General features: G+C 39.7%; 1 protein-coding gene across 2 annotated transcripts in view; it reads right to left on the bottom strand.

Moving 5' to 3' along the window:
• Nucleotides 1–623: 623 nt before the first annotated feature.
• The window catches only part of LOC149222612 (EH domain-containing protein 1-like), a 282,069-nt gene continuing 257,086 nt past the window's right edge, over nucleotides 624–25,606 (bottom strand). For both annotated transcript variants that reach the window (XM_089385524.1, XM_089385525.1), the window contains exon 16: nucleotides 624–1,004. In XM_089385524.1, coding sequence (XP_089241650.1) covers nucleotides 801–1,004 — 204 coding nt within the window. In that variant the 3' untranslated portion in view covers nucleotides 624–800. The remainder of the gene's footprint in view (nucleotides 1,005–25,606) is intronic.

The raw sequence follows: 25,606 nt of genomic DNA, 5'->3' as shown, positions 1-25,606 counted from the left end.
CAGCACCACGCAACGCTAATCTTATCTCCAACAATCAAGCTCACATATCAGCAAACTGTTACTGGTTGCATAATCATACTCCAGTTACTATAGTGTTTTATTGTATCTTTTATACCAATCGTATGCTACGTAGCCATGTATGTGTGAGTACCGCCTACATAATGTTCATTCATATTTCAATTTGTTTTGCATCAATATCCCTACGTCTCCAGATTATTTGCAATTAAGAAACATACCCTCCCTCCAATTGCATTACAATATAACAACTACAACTGCATGGTTAACCATCAAAATTGAACACATTGTGAAGTCATAAAACATTAAGCATCAGCGCTAGAACTTAGCGAGTCAATACATACAAATATTTACCAATCATAAAATCATAGAACTGCTTGCTTAAATCTACCCGAAACAACAGCAATGTGATTTGCAAGGAAGTTCACAGCTTGCTTTCACTCTACCTACATTCAGAACTTTCCCACACTACTGCAGTACAGGCAGACAGACACTAATGGAGACTTAATCTTGAACAGGGTAGTGTGGATGCTAAACAGAAGATGGAAGTGCACTTGAAGAAAAATGTTAATCACTAGACAAATTTGGAATACTTCTTAATTGGTGACTAGCTCCAGAAGTAAACATACTATTAGATAGGCAGAGCTGCATGCATGCCAGAGTTTTGCAAGAGTGAAAAAATTGCAACAATTACATCGGTCACAATATGCACCACACTGATATGACATCCATGTGACATGTATCTCTGCAAATAAATCCAGGCAGAGAATAATAAAATGTCAAGATTAAAATTTAGAAACAATTCTGTCATATGGGTTGCGGAACTTGCGCAGTAAGTCAGGAATGTCATATCCTAGCATGTCATCTACTGTCTGAATCATTTTTAGTTTAATCTTCTCAAATTTATCGAAGTTATAACCACTCAATACTTCCTTGAAATGTTCAACGTTTGGAAAGTCACCAGCAGGTAAATGGTACTCCCTTTGAACCTGCAAATTGCAAATCCAAAAGCCAGAAGCATTTTTCTCTATCATCATCTCAGAAAATGCCAGAAAACCAAAGAAAAAAAAAAATTATTACAGATATTCAACATCTTCATTAAAACAATGTTCCACCAAGACTCCAGTGTTGAAGAATGTAACTAGGTTCGATCTTCATAATTGTATTCAAGTCGTAATGTAATTTATTATCAAAAGAAAGAAAAAAAGAATTTTATTATTAAAAGAAATTGACTTATTAAAGCATGGGTTTCATGCTTGGGTCAATTGTTTTTAGGTCAAAGCCTCCATTGAAGGTTTCTGGGGTTTATGTCAAGTGTCCTTGTCCATGTCCTACTGTAAAGAACCCTTCTTGGGATTTATCTGTCAAAGAAATTTATTTTATTGTAAAATAGGTCAATCAGGCCTCCTATACCAAGTCGGCCTCGAAACTAGACATGTTGGCCTAAACTGGGCAGCAGAATCACTATATAAAGGCAGCAACTCGACCTCATTTGTCACTCACTCACAAAAAGTTTGATCTGCAACTTCTGGGGCCAGAAAAAAGTGTGAAATTTCAAGGAAAAAGAAGAAAAAGGATAGCGAAGGAGGAGGTCGAAATTCTGTAGCTGGGAAGTCGAATTTCTGGATTGTTGTTGGGCTGAAGCTGCTGGATAAGAAGAGACTACTATATCATCTTGGAAGGCTGACTTGGTGGAGGAGGAAGGTTTGTTGGTCTAGGGTCTTGGTCTATCTCAATTTGAATTACTAAAGGAAGAGTTCTTGACTGGGTTTTCCCCTATATGGGGGTTTTTAGCCCTAGCTGAGTGCCTATATTTGGTGTCCTTGATCTTTGTGTTTTGGTTTCGGTAATTACTTGATGAACAAAGATAAAAAGGAACATAAGAAAGATAATAAGAATTCAAAGATATCACAAGTAATTATCAACATAAGAAAATTTGTCTTTCTGATTTTCTAACATCCAGGACGGGGTGACGTGAGTGCGGGGAGACGCACAATTGGTACATGTGAGAGTACCCTCAAATTTTAGGGAAATTTAGGGGGGGATAGGGGACATCGGAGTATATATATATATATATATATATATATGAATTCTTATTAAATAATAAAAGTATAAATACATTGATCCATACATAATTAAATTAAATAATGAAATACATTGATCCATATTCATCATTCTAGAATCTACATTGATTTAAAAATTAAATTCATCATTCATCATTCTAGATTCTAAATTGATTTAAAATTTAAATTCATCATTCATCATTCTAGAATCTAATTAGTACTAAGCAAAATAGACTATAGTAGATATTGAAGGAAGACTAGAATGGTAAATTGATATAACTAAAACTCAAAAATAGTAAAGAATGATGAGTCAAAGAATCAGTCTAAGGTCATCGATATCTAGAGTCAAGACTTGAAAGTTAAAACTGAAAATTAAAATGGACAATGAGCATTGAAGGAGCGTCCAGGGGAGGAGAGGCAATAGTTAACTGGTAAGTCAAATAGCGTTGTGTGGTAAGCCAAGTAGATGTAAGCTTGGTAAGTCGAATGAGTGAGTTAGGGATTGCAAATTAGTTTAGGCTTTGATATTTGTTATGTATTTTTCTTTTTAGTTTTATTTTTATTTAATTTTATTTATTTTTTTATTTTATTTTTTTTCCAAGGGCTATTAGACAAAATTGAGGAGGACATTGTCAATTGAAGTTAGAGATGGAAGGGTTTTGCTATATTTAGAAGTGCGCTAAATTCAGCATTGGAACCCAGTTTGACTTGAATTAATGACTTGAGTTGAAGGGCAAGGGCTAGTTCGATTTTATAAAAAGGGAAGGGCGTAAACTTGGATATCATCAATATGCGCTAGAATGACTTGAGTTAAACGGCCAGTTTGACTTGAGTTAAAGGGCCAATTTGACTGGAGTTAAAGGGCCAATTCGACTTGAGTTGAAGGGTCAGTTCAACTTGAGTTGAAGGGCCGGTTCGATTTTATAAAAAGGGAAGGGCATAAACTTGGCTATCATCAATATGCGCTAGAGACTTGTGCATTTTGGCTCAGCAAGAAGAGATTCCAGTTCAGTGTACTAGGGCAGAGAGACAGGGGCCAAATAGCCTCAACAATTTCTTTAGTAGCATGCTCACTTTCAAGGCCAACTCAGCGTGCGCAAGAGGGCCAAATAGCCTGTACGAGTCCATACAACTGCGTATGCAAAGGCTGAGTTAATTAGAGAGGCACAGAATAGTCCTCATAGGGATAGCGAATTGAAGGGGAATTTTTCCCAACATTTGTAATCAATTTTCTAAGATTTTTGTTGTGCAGAGTATTAATAAAACACACAAGTTGGCAGGTTTTCCTTAGTTGGGATTTCTTGGGTAAATTCTAGAGTATTTTATTGTGTGCTTGTGTCTTTTTAAATTTATTTTCCACTACTACTATTTATTAGAATACTTAGCATATATAGTAAAAGAGTTTAGAGTTCAGTTTTTCGTTTTTCTCATCTCAGAATTTTTATTAAATTAGCAGTTGGGTATTAGAAAGCTAACATGGTATTAGAGCGGGTCTCTGATTGAAGACTAGAAAGCGTGTTATTTTCCTCAAGAGCAAGTGAAAAACAGAGGAAAGGGAACGTAGTTCACTTCAGGGTTGCGCTAGGTTTTCTGGCTACAATCCGCACTAGAGTTTTCTCCTAGCAAGCTCTACACAAGGATTTCTGAGCAGATAGAACAATCAAGATGGCATATTTGGGGCTAAGATTTGAGGACCGCCTTGATGGGGCCTCTAATTTATGTTCTTGGAAGGAGAGAATTGGTGTAGCTTTGGAGGAGCAGGAAGTTTGGGAATTTGTGGAGAGTCCACCAGTCACCCCAGCAGATCCTTAGCAGTTGGCCCAGCATAACAAGAAGGACGCAAAGGCCAGAAGAATAACCTTGAAGGAGACAAGGATCACATCATACCTCACCTTTCCAAGAAGAAGATAGCTCAGGCAGTTGGAGAATCCTCTCTACCTTAGAGATGTCATCTATGTCCCAGGGTTGAAGAAAAACCTTGTTTCAGTCTCAACCTTGGAAAACAAAGGTTATGAGGTTATCTTTAGCAAAGGAAAGGCTTTCCTCAAGCCCTTAAATTCTGGAGCCATGAAGCAGATTGGAGTTAGGGTGAAGAACCTCTACAAGTTACAGTTTGAGACAAAAGCAACCTTGAGCAATAGAGAGATCAATGTGCATAGATGTGATCTTGGGGAGCTTTGACATAGGCGTATGGGTCACTTACAACATGGAGCGCGGAAGATTTGATGGAGATTAACACAAGATTGTTACATTACAGTGTAGATTAGCATGATGTTTGCAAGGGTTGCACACTTTGCAACTATGCCAAGACATCTTTTTCCAGCAAAGACAACAGGGCCAAGAGCATCTTGGAGCTAGTACACTCGGATGTATGTGGACCATTTTCCTCTCCATCCTTGATGGGATACAGATATTATGTCACCTTCATTGATGACCACTCGAGAAAGACTTGGATCTTCTTCATGAAGAAGAAAGATCCGGTCTTCTCGAAGTTCGTGGAATTCAAAGCCTCGGTGGAGAACGAAACTGGCAAGAGGATCAAGGCGCTGAGCTCAGACAATGGTGGGGAGTACATCTCCAACGCCTTGAGGAACTTGTGTGCCAAGGAGGGCATCAAGAGAGAGCTCAATGTACTTCATAACCCTCAACAAAATGGGGTGGTTGAGCGTAAGAACTAGAGCATTATTGGAGCAACCAAGGCTATGTTGCATGACCAAGGGCTACCTATGTTTCTTTGGGTAGAGGCATGCAACATTACAATCTTTTTGCAAAACAGGGGTCCACACAGGGTGCAAGGCAAAGTCACACTATAGGAGGTTTTCACAGGCAAGAAGCCTAACATGTCTCACTTCTAAATCTTTGGCAACCTTTTTTACTACTGTCTTCTAATAACCAGAAGAAGCTGGAGCCCGTAGAAGAAAGGGCATTTTCGTGGGCCACAGTAAGACATCTAAGGCATACAGGGTGTATATTCCAATACTCAGGAAGACAACGATCAAAAGTAATGTGATGTTCGAGGAAGAAAGGGCCAAACGTGATGTGAAGTTCGAGGAAGAAAGGGCTCTCGGGTATTCATTGGAGCATGTGCAGGGTGTAGCACAAGAGGAGAAGCAAGCTCCCAAGCAGGATGCTCAGCCAGTGCCTCGGACTTCATCACAGCTAGTTGTTGGGCAGGCCAACTAGCACGTAGTTGAGGAGAAAGCACGGAATGGGAGGAGTGAGAAGAGTTAGAGGGGCCCACTCAGCCAGTGACTCCCAGTGCAGGGAGAGGATGAACCAGGTGGGTAGATCAGCTGATTGCAGAGGCTCACAAGAGATTTAGAGGCTCACAAGAGATTTAGAGCCCCCAACTCCACATTTAGATAGAGTAAACAACCATAGAGATATACACAGTACATGGCACTTATGACTGAGGTGATAGACTCAGAACCTTCTTGTTATGAGGCAACTTCTCAGTAGGCATGGCAAGATGCCATGGTGGAGGATTCCTCTATCATGAAAAATGACGTTTGGGAGACTGTGCCAAGACCATTTGGCAAGTTAGTGGTTTGTTCACATTGGGTGTACAAGATTAAGCATGCAGTTGATGGGAGTGTGGAGAAGTGTAAGGCTAGATTCATGGCCAAAGGGTTCTCTCAGGTCGAACGGATAGACTATGATGAGATGTTCGCACTAGTGGCCCGATATTTGACCATTAGGACTATTCTAATGATTGCAGCGCAAATGAGTTGGAAAATCCACCAAATGGACGTGAAGATCGCCTTCCTTAAACGAGTTGTTGAGGAAGAGATATATGTTGAGCGGTCTAAAGGGTTTGAGACTTTCAGCAGAGACATGCATGTGTGCAGGCTAAAGAGAGCTCTTTATGGGCTCAAGTAAGCACGGAGGGCATGGTATGCCTAGATAGACAACTACCTTCTCATATTGGGCTCCACCAAGAGTGAAGACCCTAACCTATATTATATTATGGTTGACGGCCAACCTCTCATTTGTGTTATATGTTGACGATTTGATATTAACAGGGGACGAGGAGCTCATCCGTGACTGCAAGAGAGATCTTGCATAAGAGTTTGAGATGAAGGAGATAGGGCTGATGCAATATTTCCTTGGGTTTGAGGTATGGCAGAGTTACCCACTCTAGGCACTCTTCGGGGGGCTCGCTCGTCAAGGAGTATGGGTGGATAAATGCGGATCGCTGCTGGGAGGTCCAACCACCCTAAACTTTTCTCTTCGGCCATTCTCCCGGGTCTATGAATAGGAGATGTTATGCAAGCATCTACAGGACCCAAATTATCGACAGGTTCTCCAAGAACATTGAAAATTCGTCCGAGTAGCTCCACCAACTGGTCTCTGTTCTTGTGTGTGGGGGTTTTCACGCTCACTTGTTCATATAAAAGGAAGGGCGCAGGGTGATGGGGAGATATTCTTGGACAGGGCAAGTACACACAAAAGATTCTCAAGAGATTGCACATAGGATTGTAAACCCATGACCATGCCTCCAGTCACAAACTAGAGGAAGGTGGATGCTACCAGAGGTGAGCGAGTAGATGTTACTCTCTATAGGTATCTCATAGGGTTGTTGATATATCTAGTGAGCACACGACTAGACATTTGCTTCGCAGTTAACCAGTTGAGCCAGTTTAGGGTTGAGCCAACCAGAGTGCATTGGGTTGTTGTTAAGCACGTTTTGAGGTATCTCAGGGGCACATCAGATTATGGGTTGTTGTATAGGCAGGTTGATGGAGTCAGTCTTCAGGATTCATAGATGCAAATTGGGGAAAGGTTTCAGCAGGCAAGAAGAGCACTTTAGGTTGTTCTTTCAGTGTTGGGTCAACAGTTGTTTCCTAGTTCAACAGGAAGCAGAGATCAATGGCACTGAGCTCAACTGAGGCCAAGTACATGGCTTCCAGCTAAGCAACTTGTGAGGCTATTTGGTTGAGGAAGTTATTTGTCGGGTTGTTTAGCTAGAGGTTAGATCCCACAGTCATAAACTATGATAATCAGAGTTGCATCAAGCTCTCCGAAAATCCACTATTTCATGAATGCTCCAAGCACATCGAAATCAGGTGCCACCATATCAAATATTGTGTTCAGAGGGGTAAAGTCATAGTTCAATACATACCTACAAAGGAGCAAACAACAGATATCTTGACCAAGGCATTAGCAAGAGGCAAATTTGCCTACTTCACAGATAAACTGGGTTTAGTACAGAACACCTTACTCTCTAAGAGGTAGTGTTAATTGAAGTTAGAGATGGAAGGGTTCTGCTAAATTTAGAAATGCACTGAATTTGGCAGTGGAATCCACAAGTGAATTTAAGGCGCAGTTATATCTTAACTTAATTTTGACTTAGGAGAATTATAATTTTCCTATAGTCAAAAATTAAATCGATCTTAGTAGTTTGACTTGAGTTAATGATGTGAGTTAGTGGGCTAGTTCGATTTTATAAAAATGGGAAGGGTGCAGACTTCGCTATCAACATTACGCACTAGAGACGTGTGTTTTAGCTTAGCAAAAAGAGATTCTAGTTCAACATACTAGGGCAAACAGACAAAGGTCGAATAGCCTCAGTGATTTCTTCAGCAACGTGCTCACTTTCAAGGTTGAGTCATCCTACACAGGAGGGCCGAATAGCCTATACGATTTCATACTCCGAGGCCGAGTTAGTTAGAGAGGTGTAGAATAGTGTGTTGAGGGAAAGTGAACTGAATAAGTGTTGAAAAGTGTAACTAGGTTTGGCCTTCATAATGACATGCAAATACGATTTTATGTAATGAGATGTAAATAAGAAAAATAAAATTATTTTATTGACTTGCTTCATGGGTTTCATGAGCAAGGGATTTTGTTTTTGAGTCAAGACTCCCTTTGAGAGTCTTTAAGATTTATTTGTCATCTAGTCATAAAGTGTTAGACTCTAGAGTCATTGTCATGTAATGAAGTCATGTTACACTTTGTAAAAGGTCAAACTTATGTATGAAAAATATCCTCCAAGATCTAGCCATATATCCTGTTCAAGTCGGCCTACAACGATGGAGGAACTCTCTAGAAGAAGTCGACCTACCTCCAACAGTCATGTCGACCTAATGGACATGTAGGGAGGTGTATATATAGACACACTCGTCCTCCTTTATGAGCAAGCAACTCGACTTAACTTCAACAAGCAGAAGTGTGAAGGAGAAGTGAAACAGAAGTGCGAAGAAAGGAATCTTCTAGGTCAGCAAAGGAGAGACTCTTCTAGATCAGCGAAGGAGAAATTCTTCTGGGTCTGCGAAGTAGGGTTTCTTCTGGGATAATGAAGGAAGATCTCTTCTGGGGCAACAAAGGAAGATTCTTCCAGGTGACCGAAGTAGAGATCTACAGACCGAGTTTCTCTAGAGGAGACCAGTGAAAGCCTAGAGACCGAGATTCTCTAGAGGAAGTTGAGAAGGAGCGGTGTGAAGGATAGAGACTGAGTTTCTCTAGAAGGAACGAAGGGGAGCAGTTCGAGATCAAGAAGAAAGGCAAGGAAGGGAAGAGGCAGAGCATCAAGGTTAGTGACAAGGTTCTTGGGAGGATACTAGAGTCAAGGGTCTGTGTCATGGTCTTGGTACTTATCAACTGAATATCTAGAAGAAGAATTTTGATCGGGTTTCCTCTCAAGAGCTGAGAGGTTTTGGCCCTGGCTAAGAAGCCTACATACTATGTCACTTGTCTCTTATTGTGCATATTGATAATTCTCTGGATGAGAAGAACACATTAATAAGCTAACAAGGAAAAGATGATAAGTCAAAGAAGTAAAAGTATATCACAAGCAATTATCAAGCAAAGAGATCTTTTAACTCTGAATGCCCTAGATTTCTCAACAAGGAGAAATTTTCCCAATATTTGTAATCAATTTTCTAAGATTTTTGCTAAGCATAATATTAATAAAACACACAGGTTGGCGGATTTTCCTCAATTGGGGTTTCCTGGGTAAATTCTAGTGTATTGTTATTGTGTGCTTGTGTCTTCGTAAATTTATTTTCCACCACTATTATTTGTTAGAATACTCAACATATTTAGTAAAAGAGTTTTGAGTTCAGTTTTCCGTTTTCCTCATCTCAGAATTTTTATTAAATTAGCAATTGGGTATTAGAAAGCTAACAGACATGCCCCCCCTCAAAAGGGGTGATTCTAGGCTTGGTGCTCTTGATTGAATGCTAGTTCCATACATTCATACTTGATAGAATCCAATGGAAACATTGCAATCGCCCCAATCCTGAAACCCTTAAAAGTATTAAGTTTGTTGAATTTTGAATGGGATATGAAATTCTATTTTCTCCATATGAAGTCCAATGAGGTTGGAACCACTCTCAAACATCCCAAGTCATTTCATGTTAATGTTAAAAATTTAAGTAGAAGTTAACCTTTATCTTTCATTTTCATCATTTTACTTTAAGAATTTAACATTACCATTAATTACATAGCACTACTAGGCCCTAGGGTTGAATATTAAGCTTCCTCACTCATAAATTATTTTTTTCAAGAAAAATTAAGGGGGGACGCCCAGTGCTTTCTGAGAGGGGATGCCCATAGCACCCTTTTTGGGGAATCGTGTCTCCCACACTGGGGAAATGCCCCCCTGCATCTCGCCAAAAGGGAGACATGGGGAAACGTTTCCCCAGACATCCCCATATTCCTGGTGCATGGGGTGCGAGGGGTGCATGCACCCAACCCTGGGGGAGGCGTCTCCATGGAACACTGTAATAAAATAAGGTTGTCTCCTTCCAAGATGTGAGTTGTAAAAGAAACTTTCAAGACTTCTCTCACATTATTGGTTCTACAAATGATTTTCACCTAGCAAGTCTTAAAACCTCAAGATGTAATGGCAAAAATAGTTCTTATGTACCAATTGTCGAAATGTCTATACCTACTTCATTGGAAAACCAAGTCATTATAGGTTTCAATCATATTTATTCTCTTGAGGATTATTACAATAATGGGAAACACATGATAGAACTTTAAAAATGTCACAATAATAAGACATAGTAAGTAAATACCCATACAATAACTATCAAAGAAGCATCATTGTAATCCTAAAAAATTGAAATACAGGGTGGATGAAAGATTTTAACCAGACATTTTAAGAAGAATACATGTAAAGTTTCCATAGTATTTAACACATTTAAAATTGGCCCGTTGTATAACAGAGGACAGCTAAATATCAATACTTTATACTATAAATAAAAAATCTTTTACCTAGAGTAATCTATATACCAAAATATAAGGATTTTCATAGAATTTGTAATTTTAGTTATAGTTAACGTTTCAAAAACAATGCAAGCAGAAAATGTTAATTTGGCAGCTCAGGGACAAATTCCCTCCTTTGAACAACCTTCCTCATTAAGAAAGACCCCTCCTAGCCCTTGGAAGAATTTAATTTGGTTAAGGAAAAATGTATTTTTAAGGTGAAAACCCACATGTGCACAAAAGTTTAGGTCGACTTTAAAGAGAAATTGGGCACCCCTTGGAAGCATATAAATACAAGACAAGTCAACCTCATTTGGACATCATCATCAAGCATCTTCTTCTCTCTCTTCTTTGGATTGGTTCGTACAGGTCTAAAATTGGTTTGTACAGGTCCGAAATTGTAGGGTCTGAGCTCACACGTGTGAGGAGAAGAAATTAATCTAGAGTTGTAGGGTTGGATCGAGAAAAATTTGGCTACAATCGCTCATTTGATAGGGTGCTCCCTGCGACTGGAGGGCTATAGCCGCACTATCGTCACTAGGTCTCGTGGTTGTGACCTAAGATATTGTTGACTGTTGATTGCAGACTTGGATCAGTTTTGGAGACACTAAGTTTGTTCAGAATTGTCTATTGGGTTCATCTCTTGGATATTGTTTGGTTGGTTTTGTTGGATAGTCAAAGGATTGACTTTGACTCTTGATTGATGAATTGGAACATTGTACTCTCTCTGTTGAACATTTTATGACAATCTAATAAGAAGAAGAATTTGAAAGGGTTTTCCCCATTGTGGGTTTTTCCCTGGTCTTTGACCAATCCTGGTGTCTCTTGTTATTTCTCTTGATTGTCTTCTACTATACATTGCATTTACTATTCTATCTACAATTTTTATTTATTACTAGAAGATTGATTTGATTGCTAATTGAAGTTAAGAATTGGGATAAAGTGATTTTATCAGCATAGAACAGTGGAAACTTATCATGGTACCAGAGCAAAGGTGAAGACAAGCCCAAGTAGACAAGAGACAAGAGCAATCATTATTAAAAGAAGTTGAAAGAGCCTATTTGATTTGGTCAAGATGTCTACCTCGTACTTTAAGGATTCGGAGAAGTTGGGTTACTCATCAAACTTTGTTGCTTGGAAAATCAGGTTGGAAGTGATATTGGATGAAAATGATGTCTTGGAATATGAGAAAGGAAAAATTCTTGCACCCCCAGAAAATGCTACTGCTACTGCCAAATCTAGGTACAAGAAAGGTGAGTTCAAAGCCAAGAAAATTCTCGTTGATGGTATGCAAGATCATTTACTTGTTTATGTTGGTAGCTTGAAAAAGTCTACGAATATTTACGACAAGTTGGTCAGGATGTATGAGGTCAATAACTTGAATCACATACTCTTTTTGAAAAATCAACTCAAAGAAATGAAGATGAACAAGGGGGAATCTGTGCAATTCCATATCATGAGAGTATCCCACCTAAGGGATCAATTTCAATCTATTGGTGAACAAATATTTGACAAAGAGTTGGTGGTGGTGACTCTTCAAGGTCTTCCTCCTATTTGGGAAACCTTCATTATTACTCTAGGCAACACTAATGTCCTTCTGACATTTGATGAGCTCATTGGTAAATGCACTTAAGAGGAGGCCCTGATGATTGCCAAAGGAAGAATTCAAAAGCATGAAGGAGAGCCCTCTACATTTGTTGTTGAAGACAAGAATAGGAAAGGAAGAGAGAGAATATCTGGTTCAAAAAGGCCTCCCCGTGAATCAAAGGACTCCAAGGGAAGAGGGCTATGTTGTAGGGAACGTGGGGCAGGAGGGCGTTTCCGTACGGAAACGAGTACAAAACGCTGAAACGCGTTTGGTACGGCCATGAAACGCGTTTCAAGCCATACTGCCACGTTTCACGAAACTGAAACGTGGCCAGTATGGCCGGAAACGCGTTTCACGGCCATACGACCCACGTTTCAGCATTTACTCGTGTTTTTTATAATTTTTTTTTTAATTTGTTTTCTAATTTATTCTTAGGTTATCCTAGTGACTTCTAGTTGCTTCTAGAAGCCTGTCTAAAGTTATAAAAGTGAACTTTGTCTCATTCTCTCATCACACTATTCAGCAAGTCGTTTCTCTTGGAGACTGGCAATTTTAGCAAAGGAGAAGAGAGGAAGAGAGCAGTTGTTTCAGCTAGGGTGTTTTGAGCAGTGAGCAAAGTAGATTTCAGCAGCAAGAGCAAGAGATTTCAGCAGCAAGAGAAAGAGATTTCAGCAGCAGATTTGGAGTGCAGAGTTTCCGGCTACGACATTCTTGGCTTTTTGGCTCAGCTACAGCCATATTTCTCTTCTCTTTTCTGGCATTTTGGGGTAGCTTCAGCTACAAAAAATTAATTTGGGTAAGCAACATTCATTTTGTTAGTTTTTTCCTATTATTTCTTCAATTTTTCTAGGGTTTATGCTGCCAAAAATATGAAAAACGTTTTTTATTTACAGATTTGTTTTTTTTATTTATTTTTGCAGCAACGGTTTACAGCCAAAGTGCAGCTGCAAGTTCAAGCCCTAGGGCCAACCCAAGGGCTGAATATTATCCTCTTGGAGGTATGTGACGAAGATTCAAAGATTTGCAGGTGGTGGCTCATGGGCATGGCGATGCAATCTTTATCAAGGCATAAGACTGCTCAGGAAGGTGAAAGATGCATAGTTCATTGCTGATGTTATTTAAAAGCTATTGAACAAATAGGGCCTAACAAGGTGGTGCAAGTTATCATAGATAATGCACCAGTTTGCAAAGCTGTAGGTTTAATTATTGAGAGGAGGTATGACCACATCTTTTGGACACCATGCATTGTCCATAATCTGAATCTGATCTTAGAGGAGATCGACAACAAAGTTTCTTGGATAAAGGAACTCACGGGGGAAGCAAGGGAAATTGTCAAATTCATCACCAACCACCACCAATCTCAGGCCATATTTCGAGAGTACTCCAAATTGGAATTGTTAAAAGTTGCTGAGACAAGATATGCCTCAAACTTCCTGATGTTGCGCCGCCTTGTTGAAGTTAAGCATGCATTAGTTTCTATGGTGGTGAGTCAACTTTGGATTGAGTGGAGACAAGCAGATTCAGAGCAGGGATCTATGGTGCGTAGATTGTGCCTTGATGAGGATTGGTGGAGCAAGGTAGATTTCTTGCTAAAGTTCACAACCCCTGCATTTGAGCTTCTCTAGAGTGCTGACACTCACCAACCTTTCTTAGGAGAGGTATATGATGGCATGGATTCCATGGTTGAGAAAACTGTGGAAATCATTTCGCAAGAGTCTCCACAACTTTTGTTTGTTGATGCTCATTTTGCTGGTTTGGTCAAGAAAATCATTGTTGATAGGTGGAACAATTTCAACACTCTGTTGGACACTTTAGCACATGCTTTGAACCGCAAATTTTATGATGAGGAGCTTATTGCTCAAAGCAATGGGAAGAGGAAGGCACCTCATAAGGATAGAGAGGTGGCTAATGGGGTGAAAAAAGCCCTTATGAGAATGTTTCCTTCTCATCTACACAGGGAGTTAAAGGAGGAATTGCCAATTTTGCTGCAGGACTAGATGATTATGTAGATATATCAGCTTTGGAGGAGAGAAGCACCATGAATCCAGTTAGGTGGTGGATTTGTCATGGAGCAAATGGTGTACATTTGCAAAACCTTGCCATTCGTATTCTTTCACAAGTGGCAAGCTCTTCATCAGCAGAAAGGAATTGGAGCACTTATGGTTTTATTCATTCTGTGAAGCGCAATAGGTTGGGTTCACAGAAGGCAGAGGATCTTGTTTATGTGCACTCCAACCTTCGCCTTGCATCTCGTAGGGGTCCAGAATACAACAGTGGTCCTTCTAAAGAATGGGATGTGGATGTAGAAAATCCTGATTTGGATCTCTCTCTTGCTGCCCTGAATATTGAGGCTGAGTCTGGAAGTGGAAGTGGTGCATCATCTTCTTCAGCACCACCATCCACTGTTGAGCATTGTACTGTTTCTATTTTTGATGAGGATTGTTATGATGAGGATTAGTCTTTTGTCTCTATAGCTCTTGCAGCCTTATAGTCTTTATTGTACTTGCAGCCTCATATATTAATATAAATAAAGACTGATTTTGAGATTTGGATATATAATAAAGGTTGCTTTTTGATATTCCGATATTTTATTTTCATTATGTGATCATTCATGAGTAAATGTGATGTAAATTTAATCTTAATGTTTAAATGTAATAAATTAAAATGTATTATTTATGTTTTATGATTGCACATATATATATATATATATATATATATATATATATATTCGTGTTTCCCCGTTTCCAAAATTTGGGGAGGTCGCGTTTCGGAAACTCGTACCCGTTTCCCCGTTTCGTGCAACTTAGGAAGAGAGAGAATATCTGGTTCAAGAAGGCCTCCCCTTGAATCAAAGGACTCCAAGAGAAGAGGAATTAGAATTTAATGCTTTAACTACCACAAGCATGGCCATTATGCTCGAGAGTCGAGAATGCCTGGAAAAGAGAAATGATTCAAGATCCAACTACAACAACAGGAGGTTCAATGATCAAAGAAGAAGAGATGATAGAAGAAGAATAAATACTCTAGATGATCAAGAAGAAGGCCATCGTCGTCAAAAGAGGTCAAGGAATTCCAGGTATGAAAATAATGTCGCTGCTAGTCATTCTGAATATATTCTTAATTCTGCTTTTTCTAGTTCTTCCACTTCAAATTCGTATGATAGTTGGTTTGTAGATAGTGGGGCTTCTAGACATTTCTCTAGATATCGGGAAGTCCTCTCAAACCTAGTTAAGAGGGAGACAAATTTGAAAATCATTCTTGGAGACAATACTACTCACCTTGTGAAGGGTTTTGGTTCCGTCAAATTTCATTTGGACTCCAATGAATTTGTTCTTCTTCATAATGTTATGTATGTTCCGGGACTAAAGAAGAACCTGGTGAAGCGAACAAAGTTCCTTCTATAAATTAATTACTCCAAAAAACTTGGAATATCAAGATATCCATGAGGGTACAAATATTATATTAAATATATGAATAAGAATGAATGATAATGAATCATTTACAATGAGAACGAAAGGCTTGCTTATATTTCAGGCAAGTGTCTCTTCATGGAGAGTCATGTCTCATTTAGACATGCCTCTTCAACTTAATTACTAGTTTAACTAATCATTATTTATGATTATTATCGTTTACATTATTTTACATTATTTATATATATTTTATTCGTAACATTGCCTTCTTCCTCAAAAAGCTTTGTCCTCAAAGCTTGTCGATGAAAAAGGCTTGATCTCTTTTTCGGCTTCGAATGACTTTCTCTCTCAGAACAATCATCTTCGTCGACACAAGCTGATATGATCTTCTAAGTGACAAACAAAATTTCCGGTCTTTCCTTCTATAATATTTCGTATATAATTTTTTTTAAATGGCCAAGGCCTAAGCGCAAGCCGGAGAAACTCCAAAACTGATAGCAAAACGTTGGAATCACAATGGCGATGGCAATACAGTTGATGACAGGTTGATGGCCAAGGGCCTGGTGATCAGCCAAACGTGGCTCCGATACCAATGAAGTGAACAAAGTTCCTTCTATAAATTAATTACTCCAAAAAACTTGGAATATCAAGATATCCATGACGGTACAAATATTATATTAAATATATGAATGATAATGAATCATTTACAATGAGAACGAGAGGCTTGCTTATATATCAGGCAAGTGTCTCTTCATGGAGAGTCATGTCTCATTTAGACATGCCTCTTCAACCTAATTACTAGTTTAACTAATCATTATTTATGATTATTATCGTTTACATTATTTTACATTATTTATATATATTTTATTCGTAACACCTGGTATCCATATCTGCCTTGGAAGACAAAGGCATGAGAGTGGTTTTCATCAAAGGAAAAGTCCTCACATGGCCTATGGAATCCTACATGAGAGATGCTTTTACCTTGGGATCTAGAATTGAAGGACTACAGAGTCAATGGAAGACCTCTGCTAGCAATGGTCCACAACATCAATCATCAAAGTGAGTTATGGCACCGTAGGTTGGCACATCTACATTATGAAGCCCTGCCAAAATTAAAGAAGTTGGTCTCCAGGATGCCTGATGTTCAAGCTAGTCATGATGGAGTATGTCTGGGACATGCCAGTGGAAAGAAGAAAAGGGGACCATTCCCCTCTAGCAAGAACAAGACTGATGGTATTCTTCAACTTATTCATTCTAACCTGTGTGGACCAATGCTAGTGCACTTTATTGGTGGACATCTCTACTACATAATCTTTATTGATGACTTCTCCAAGAAGACATGGATATACTATTTGAAGTATAAGGATGAGGCTTTCGATATGTTCAAGGACTTCAAGGCGCTAATAGAGAATCAAACAGGGAAGAAGATCAAGGTCTTCAGGTCTGACAATGGCAGAGACTATATGTCAAATGAATTCGTTGACTTTTGCAAACAGGCTGGAATCAAAGAAAGAAGAGGTCCATCGTGGAAGCTACCCGAGATATGCTACATGATCAAAAGTTGTCAAAGTTCCTCTGGGGAGAAGCTACAGATACAGCAGTCTATGTACAAAACAGGGTTCCTCATCAAGCTTTGGATAACAAGACTCCCGAAGAAGTATTCACAGGCGTGAAGCTCGACATTGGACATCTCAGGATATTTGGTTGCCCCATATATTTCCATGTGCCGAATGACAAGAGGAACAAGCTGAATGCCACTGGAAAGAAAGATACATTTGTTGGATATTGTGGCAACCAATGACTAGAATATATATATATATATATATATATATATATCTAGTCAAAGGAAAATCGAGTTTAGCAGGGATATAACTTTTGATAAGATGCTACCCTTGGAAAAGAAGGACACCTTCCTCCGCCACCTCCTAAGAAGAAAAATGATAATATGGAGCTACTAGAAAGTCCCTCTATGCCTGAATCGGAGAAAGAGGTTGATGATGATCCCATGGAGCCTATGGACCCCTTGGATCGTCCTCCAAGTGATCCCTCTACCAGGAAAAGACCATTGTGGCTTCAAGATACATTGCAGGATGTTGAGAGACATATTCTTGCGAAAAGGTCCTTTAGAGAAAGCAAGAAGCCATGCCAGTACTAAGGTTACATTGTAGCTATGAGCTCCATCGTACAGGTTGAACCTCCCACCTTTGAAGAAGCTATGAAAGAATAGGTTCGGAAGGATGATAAGACTAAATAATATCAATTGATTATGAAGAATGATGTATGTGATGTTGTTCTAAGACCTATAGGAAAGTTTGTTGTAACTTCAAAATGGCTATACAAGATCAAGCATGGGGTTGATGGAAGCATTGAGAAGTACAAAGAAAGGTTCGCAACCCGAGGTTTCTCCCAAAAAAAAGGAGAAGACTATGATGATATATTTGCTCTCGTTGCCTATTACACTACCATTAGATCGAGTGTTTCCCTTGCTGCTAGTTAATAATGGACTCTTCACCAGATGGATGTAAAGACGACATTTCTTCATGAGGAAGAAGTATATGTTGAGCATCCTCAAGCATTTGAAGTGAAGGAAAGAAAGACTCACGTTTGCAGGTTGAAGAAAGCATTATATGGTTTGAAGCAAGCCCCTAGAACCTAGTATGCTCAGATTGACAGTTACCTATTGAAGCTTGGATTCACGAGAAGTATAGTTGATCCAAAACTCTACTTCAAAGTGGTCCAAGGTATGCCTTTGATTTTGGTTTTATATGTTGATTAGCTATTCTTAACAAGTAGTGAGCCCCTGGTCCTCGAATGTAAAAAGGAGCTGGCCTCCAAGTTCAAGATGAAGGATCTTGGTTTAATGCATTATTTCCTAGGACTAGAGGTGTGATAAAGACCCGGTGAGATTTTCCTTTCCTAAGGAAAACATGTCGTGAAGTTGTTGGAAAGATTTGAAATGGTAGAATGCAAGTCCCTGGCCACGCCGATGGAGATGAACTTCAAGAAGCTATGCGGAGATGTTGTTGGACCTGATTTGGTGAATCCTTCTGAGTATCAACAATTGATTGGGGCATTGATGTTCCTTGTGAACACCCATCTAGATATATGCTTTGCAGTGAACACTTTGAGTCAATTCATGACTGAGCCCCTTCATGCACATTGGGTTGCTTCCAAGCACGTACTGAGATATTTGCATGGGACGATTAACCTTGGTCTGAGATATTTACATGGGACGACTTCACGGTTACACTAAAGTTGACTGGGCTGGAAATGTTATTAACAGGAAGAGCACATCTGGATGATGCTTTAGTTTGGGTTCCGTCATGATATTTTGGATGAGCAGGAAACAAAAGTCCATAGCTTTAAGCATAACTGAGGCAGAGTACATTGTTGCTACCATGGTTAGCCGTGACGCAGTTTGGTTGACAAAGCTCTTTGGAGAGCTATTTGAGCGGGTCCTTGATACAACCATGATATACTGCAACAACAAGAGTGGGATCTGATTAGCAGAGAATCTTGTATTTCATGATAAGTCCAAGCATATTGAGATCAGGTATCATTATATACGAGACATGGTGCAGAGAGGAGTAGTGAGGCTCCATCATATTTCGACTAATGAGCAAATAATGGATATACTCACCAAGGCTTTGCCGAAAGGGAAGTTCTTGGTCTTCAAAGAGCAGCTTGGACTGATGGATGTGACCCTCCTAGGTAAGGGTCCCAGCTAATTGAGAACACTAAGCGTGCTCTTTGTCGAGAAAAACTAGAGTAAACAAAATGAGGGTTTCTTTTATAATGTTTTCTCATGTTATATTGACGATTCTTGTGATATAATGTTAGTTCATCATCATCATTATTATTTTTTGTTCATCATCAAGACAATGCCAATAAATAAGATCACAATGCGAACAAGAACACCAGAAATAGGCTCCACGCCAAGGCAAAACCCCCCCACAGGGAAAAACCCAAAAACTTCTCTTCTTATAGAAATTCAACGAAGACTTCCAAGACCTTTAATCAAGACAACTCACCAAGTGATGGGCCAGCCACCCAAACAACAATGCTTCTCTTTGTAACTCAGTCTGCTGCTCTTCTCTAGATCGAAATCTAAATAGAGATAGCTTCCTTCTCATATGAGCGAGCTTTCCAAACAAAGAATAGATGCCCAAGCCAAACAAACAAACCTTCTTCCTTTCCTCACTATCCTTCTCCTCTTTCTCGTTCTGAATTTTCTTCAAACTTCTTGAGGAGTGGGAATTACTTGTGTGTCCCAAATGAGGTCAAATACCTCTCCTTTATATTGCCTTTTGGTAGGGTTCAAGTGCCTCTTGTGGGGCAAACTTGATGGGTTGGCCAACCCATCACTTGGTAGCTTCTAGATCACATTTTATACTTAAAAATATTTCTTGTACATTGATTCGAGAGCCTTCCAAGGGACTTTACATCATGACCTTGACTTTGACCTTGTCGAAACCCTAGATCACACAGCGCGTGCTAAATCTAAGACAAAATAATCAATGGCCAAGAAACCCATTCTTGAATAAATATTTTTTTGTTGCAAAAATACAATTTTATTTTCTTTTCTTTTGACAAGTACATTGATTACATCAAGTCATGGTACATAGACAATTATGAGGATCGAAGCTACTTACCATTTTCAAGACTTCCTCTCAACTAGGGAGGTATTCATAGTTGACAACAACAGGTACATGGCCAGTACAACCTTGAAAAGTTCTCATGAGAAGAGTCGGATTAGTAAGCCATCTTAAGCATCAACATCATCATAACTAGCATTGTCAAATGTCACATATACAAGGCCTTGACTGACAAGCTCTATCTCTCTATAGATCAAAGCATAATGCTAGGAGGCTTTACATGGGACACCACACTACCTCTCAGGGCACATACCCCACCCGGGTGCTCATAAGGTATGTCCCTCTAGGACTATTCTTATCTTGGATTCCCAATCCTCAAAGAATATCGGTCCTCTTCGCCCACTCTTGTCTTGGATACCTTGCCATATCCTCAAAGAGTGTCAGTCATGAGACTACTACCTCTCTTGGATTCTCAATCCTCAAGGAGTATCGGTCTCAGATGCTTACCCAATCCTCTAGATGCCATTCTCCCTTCATGGCCTTCACTAAGACTTACGGTTGTTAGTCTTGGTCTAGTGCATGACACATGAAGTAGAGAACCATGTCCTCCACTCCCTCTTAACCGAGGATGGGTGTCCAACATCATCACTCTCTCAAACAAAGAGGATATACCTATTCCCATCACATATGGAATGTAACCAAAGCTCCCTCTCAACTGAGATATGCATCCATCAATAGATATTATATCTCTAAGATCATTACAGTAGCTAATCATAGCTCATCATCAATATATTTGAGGACTTCAATTTTCAAACATTGAGGAGCTCTTTGCATCAGCAGCTTTATTGTTGGGACAGGATCTATCATCAATCTATATCATCATGACTCCCTCTGAACATCAGGAAAGTGATCTATCAAGACATGATTATTGAACCATCTAACGTCTGCTACCATGATTGTCATTGTGTATTATGCCAACTTCTTTGGACTAAGTGCCAAAATCACTTATCCAAGTCATCATCATCCTGAAACAAGTCTTCTTTCAGTATGCAGGGTCATATCATGTCTTTGTCATCATCATCATGGTATTTCTCCACTCATCATCAGAGTCTTCTTTAGCGGAATGTCATCACCATGTCTCAGCCAGTCATCTAGCCTTTTACCAACTTCTTCTCATCTCCCAGATGAGATCTTTCATGTTGCAATTGAATCAATCAATCTTCCAAGAAGCTCGCTGCAAGTTAGAAAAAAAACAATAGTGATGATACCATCATGGTCATTCTTCCTAAAATAAATCACTCCATGTCATCACATAAGGGATCCTTAAATGATCCTATTACATCTTTAATCAATTTGCAACATGAATTTTATTCTTGCTAGATAACTGTTGTGACATGTGAACAACATATATACCATAAAATGTTTAAATACAATATGAAAACCATGATGTTGTGCATTCTACCAATGCAACTACATGTCCTACTCTAACTATACAAAATCATCATGATGGAGTCATTTTAGAAGAAGAAATCCCTAGGATCTTCTTCTTTTGCCTTCTTATTCTCGGGTTCTTTCACTTATTCGGCTACATGTGCTCCATCGTTCCTTTTTGTACCCTTCCTTTGATTGGATTCCTTCACAAGTTTCGGGCAATCCCTTCGAAAGTGACCCAGCTCATAGTACTCGAAGCATCTTACATTTGAGACATCAACCTTCTTCCTTAGATGACAAGATCTTTCAAACTAATGTTTTCAGCCTTGCTGCATAAGCTTGAAACATTCCAAGAGGATCAGTTTCCTCTTTTGCCTTCATCTGGGATTCTTCCATCACACATTGGGACCAAAGTTCATCAAAACCAATTGTTTCCTTTCTTGAGTATATGTTGGTCATAAAGGAGTTTCATTCTGGAGGAAGTGCATTGAGAACACAGGTTGTCATTTCTGCATCAATATTTGTTTCACCAAGAGCATGCAACTAATCTCTTAGTTGAGACATCTTCATAAGATGGGATGCAATGTCTTCTTCAAAAAGGAATTCTTGCTTTGTACAACCTGCTCCTTAGTGCAATCTTTTGACTTGAGGTGCTCACTGAATACATCTTATTCAATCTCTCATAGATGTCCTTTGCCTTATTTAATTCTGCCACAAAAGGGATAACAGTATCTTTAATTGGCTCCACCAATATTCTTTGAGCCCTAATCTCACCTTTAAAATATTTGGTTCATGTATATGTATCCTTCTTGTCTGGTTTTATAACATTGCCTAGAATATAATCTGTAGCATCATTCTCAATGAGGATGAGGTTTATCCTTTTCTTCCACCCTTGGTAGTTAGAAGTTCCTTCGAACTTGTTGCTTTCCTTGCAAAAAGAAGACATCTTAGATGGCAAAGTTTCAACACTTGATTGATGGCTAGGATGAGCCAAATTTCATTCCTCAAGTCATTCCAATAATTGCTCCAAATTCACTTCTTGAGATTCCTCCAGGGTTATTGTAGATTCAAAGACAATCTCTGTGGGAGATTATTTATTCTCAAAATTTCTTTTGATTACTTCCAAATTGCCCCTTTCAAGTAGGAATTTTCAAATACAGGTCTGCTCAGAACTTGTCTTTTAAAGCTCTCTTGAAGTGATAAGGATGACGAATATATACTCAAAATTTGTCAAAAAAACCTTTTCCCAAATACTCGAGAACGTGTATGAATCACACAAGAATAATTCTTACTTATATACTCAAAAATTAGATTCTTCTACTAGACCACTTGAAGGTTGGCTCTCTTGATTGACTATTCGTGCTTTAGAGAACAAATATATATATGTTTGATGATTGCACTTTTGTGCCACAGTATCTCGACTTCACAAAATCGAGCTTGTAAGGAGTATAGGGTAACTATGCAAGTTTGCAAGACTTACCTTGACTGTAGATGAGATCTACCCTTCCAAAATGCCTTCAAAAATTGATCTAGGTTTGTTCTGAGATATAGAGGAATCTCGGTCTTCTTCTAGGTGATTATGATCAAGATTTTGGTCCTCTAATACATGTAGTAAGTCCAAAACTTTTTGGACTCTTCTCTGAGTGCCACACGATTGTGAATCAAGCCTTATAGGGCTTCTTCTATCACTCCTTTACAAGACACTCAGTTCCTTTACAAAGTGACTATACCTGGTTCTTTGCTTGAAGGAGAGACATGATACAGCCTTTAATAAAAAATTTCACTTATCACTGAAAAATGCCTAGAATTTCTAAGGCTTGGATCTGAGGATACTTCAGAGAATTCGACTGTTGGAAATAATACTGAGAGGTGGGGTGAACCAGACGAAAGTCAAAAGGTCGAGACGGCAGTTGACCCGGTCATGCCTTCAGAGGATCAATCTTCAGATGATACAGTCACCGAAGAGAACAAGAATGACACCGTTCAAATTCTCTTCGTAAACACAAACTCCGATGAACATGGGGGCAGTCTACCCGTTCCTTTACCGCAGGAAGGAAGTTCTTCAAAGTCATATCCGGTCGTCTATTCGGTCCCACCTCCAAGCAACCTAGTTGTTTCCTTTGACTGGAATCTACTAGGCAGACCCCGTTTACCGACTAGTGTACTATTTCGAATCATTGCTCAGATATATAGAATGGTCATGGCCGGTACCATCATAGATGAAGGGGCTTCTGTGAGTATCCTTTCCTCAACTGCTTGGAAAGCACTTGGTTCGCCATCGCTTTTGCCTGAAATGAGAAATCTAACGGGCTTTGACAAAGGAACCAGTCGACCGTTAGGGATCCTTCCCGATGTGCCCATAACATTGAGAGGGAAAATTGTTCACATGAACATAATGGTAGTCCAAGGACCCCTGGATTATAATCTACTCCTTGGACGAGACTATATTTATTGCATGGGAGCCATTGTCTCCTCACTCTTTAGAGTAATGTGTTTTCCGTACGAAGGAAGAGTGGTCAAGATTTTGGAAAGGCAATTTGATTTTATTCAATATCAGCATATTTCCAGAAGCTTAAACACATTAACTGACTCATTGGCAAATTATGTGTTAGATAGACATTTGCAATATTTATAGAAAGAAGCATTTCATCAATATTTGCATTCGGATTATGTAACTTAACCAAAATAAAACTCCGAAAATCAAAAATATATACATCACTATTTATGGTTTACACATAATGTTTTGTAACCAAGACAAAATTGGTCAAATGACCCAAAACTCAAAACGCTAGGGGGCACCCTAGTCTAATGATGCTGGTGATAACAAGTCACCGCCTGTGCAATCATGCGTAAAAGCCTAGTCCATCGACTTGGCACGCCAGTGGTATGTCGCTGCAACCTCAGAGGCAACTCGTCAGTTTTCACATCTGGAATACCGAGAGTGAGGCCCTCGACCTGATCCTGTAATGCTGAAAGAGTCTTGGCCACATCAAGGTCGCGAAGGATAGCCCTTCCCACAGCCTCTCCTGCTAGAGCGGCGGTCGGCACTCTCAGGCGTACTACTGGCCGGACGGGACCAATATCTGCATGAGCACATGAGTTCTGATTAGTCTTGATAGAATAAAGCACAAGGACATTATAAAGAGAAACGATAAACAGAAAAATGGTCAAAGAATTTACCAATGGCACCCCACTGCTCGCCAGCCGGCAGTACCAAATCCGGGTCACCCCGGAAGTCCATACCAGCATATGGATACTCGGAAAAACCATCTCCTGACGATCGAACCACCCGAAGAAGGTATCAGAAAAGGAAATCTGAGACTGACCAGCATGTCTGGACATATGGTCGACCCATCTCTGCATCCGTGGTTCAGTCGGTGGAGGTAAACCAAGTGAAATATACTGCGGCTGCATCAGTGGGATCTTTTCCAAGGCGAAGGCGGTCAAAATAGAACCATATCCAAAGTTCTTCAATCTTCCGTTTTTCACCTTGGTCAGTTGTTCTTTCATCACAAGGAGTACTGCATCACACCAGTTGAACACCTTCGGTTCGAGACATTCTAAGGCGTACTGCATATAAGACCGGTTGGCCACATGGAGAGCCGCACCACCAGCCATCCTACCAAAAGTGAACAGAATGGTCCTCAAAGACCTGTCAGTGACATCTCGGATGATGATCTTGCCGTCTTTACTCGGCTGAGATCCCTCTCTGCAATACCTGCGAACATAATCTCTCACAGATTCGCCTCCACGGGCTGAACCTGATAAAGAGATAGGGGCACCCCGCCTCGATAAGCCGGTCAAAAAATAGATGTCCACAACAGTCAAGGGGATGGATTTGCCCCTAATCTGGAACACCTGGCTGGTAGGATCCCAAGCATCGAGCAAATACTGCAGCAAGTTGATTTGTTGCCTCATGCTAGAGATGCGGAAAAACTTCAGCAGGCCACAGTTCCGCAGTGCGTTTACTGTAACCGGATCATGTAAAGAAAGCATGTCCTCTTCTTCATGCTCACGTTCTCGCCATGTAATAGTCATTTTTCTCCAATAAATCTCTGAAAGCAAACAAGAGAGGAGTTAGATCCTGATTTGGTAAGAAACAGGCAAAAATTTCCATTGAAAACTGTGCACAAATTTCCCTCCTTGCGCCCATCGCACCTCCAGCAGTGTTCTGGGTGCGTTGCATGCTAACTGTCCAGTGGGTAGACCAACATGCAACGCACCTTTCGATATAGAAAGGGTGCGATGGAGCCAGGGCAAGTTTTTCAAACCCCAGGGGCTTAGAAAAACCAGAAA

The sequence above is a fragment of the Pinus tabuliformis genome, chromosome Q, assembly GCF_031772625.1.
Source record: "Pinus tabuliformis cultivar Carrire ecotype Pingquan chromosome Q, CPIR1, whole genome shotgun sequence".
Taxonomy (NCBI): domain Eukaryota; kingdom Viridiplantae; phylum Streptophyta; class Pinopsida; order Pinales; family Pinaceae; genus Pinus; species Pinus tabuliformis.
Note: the sequence above shows the minus strand (reverse complement) of the source record. Positions and strands in the feature narration are given on the sequence as shown.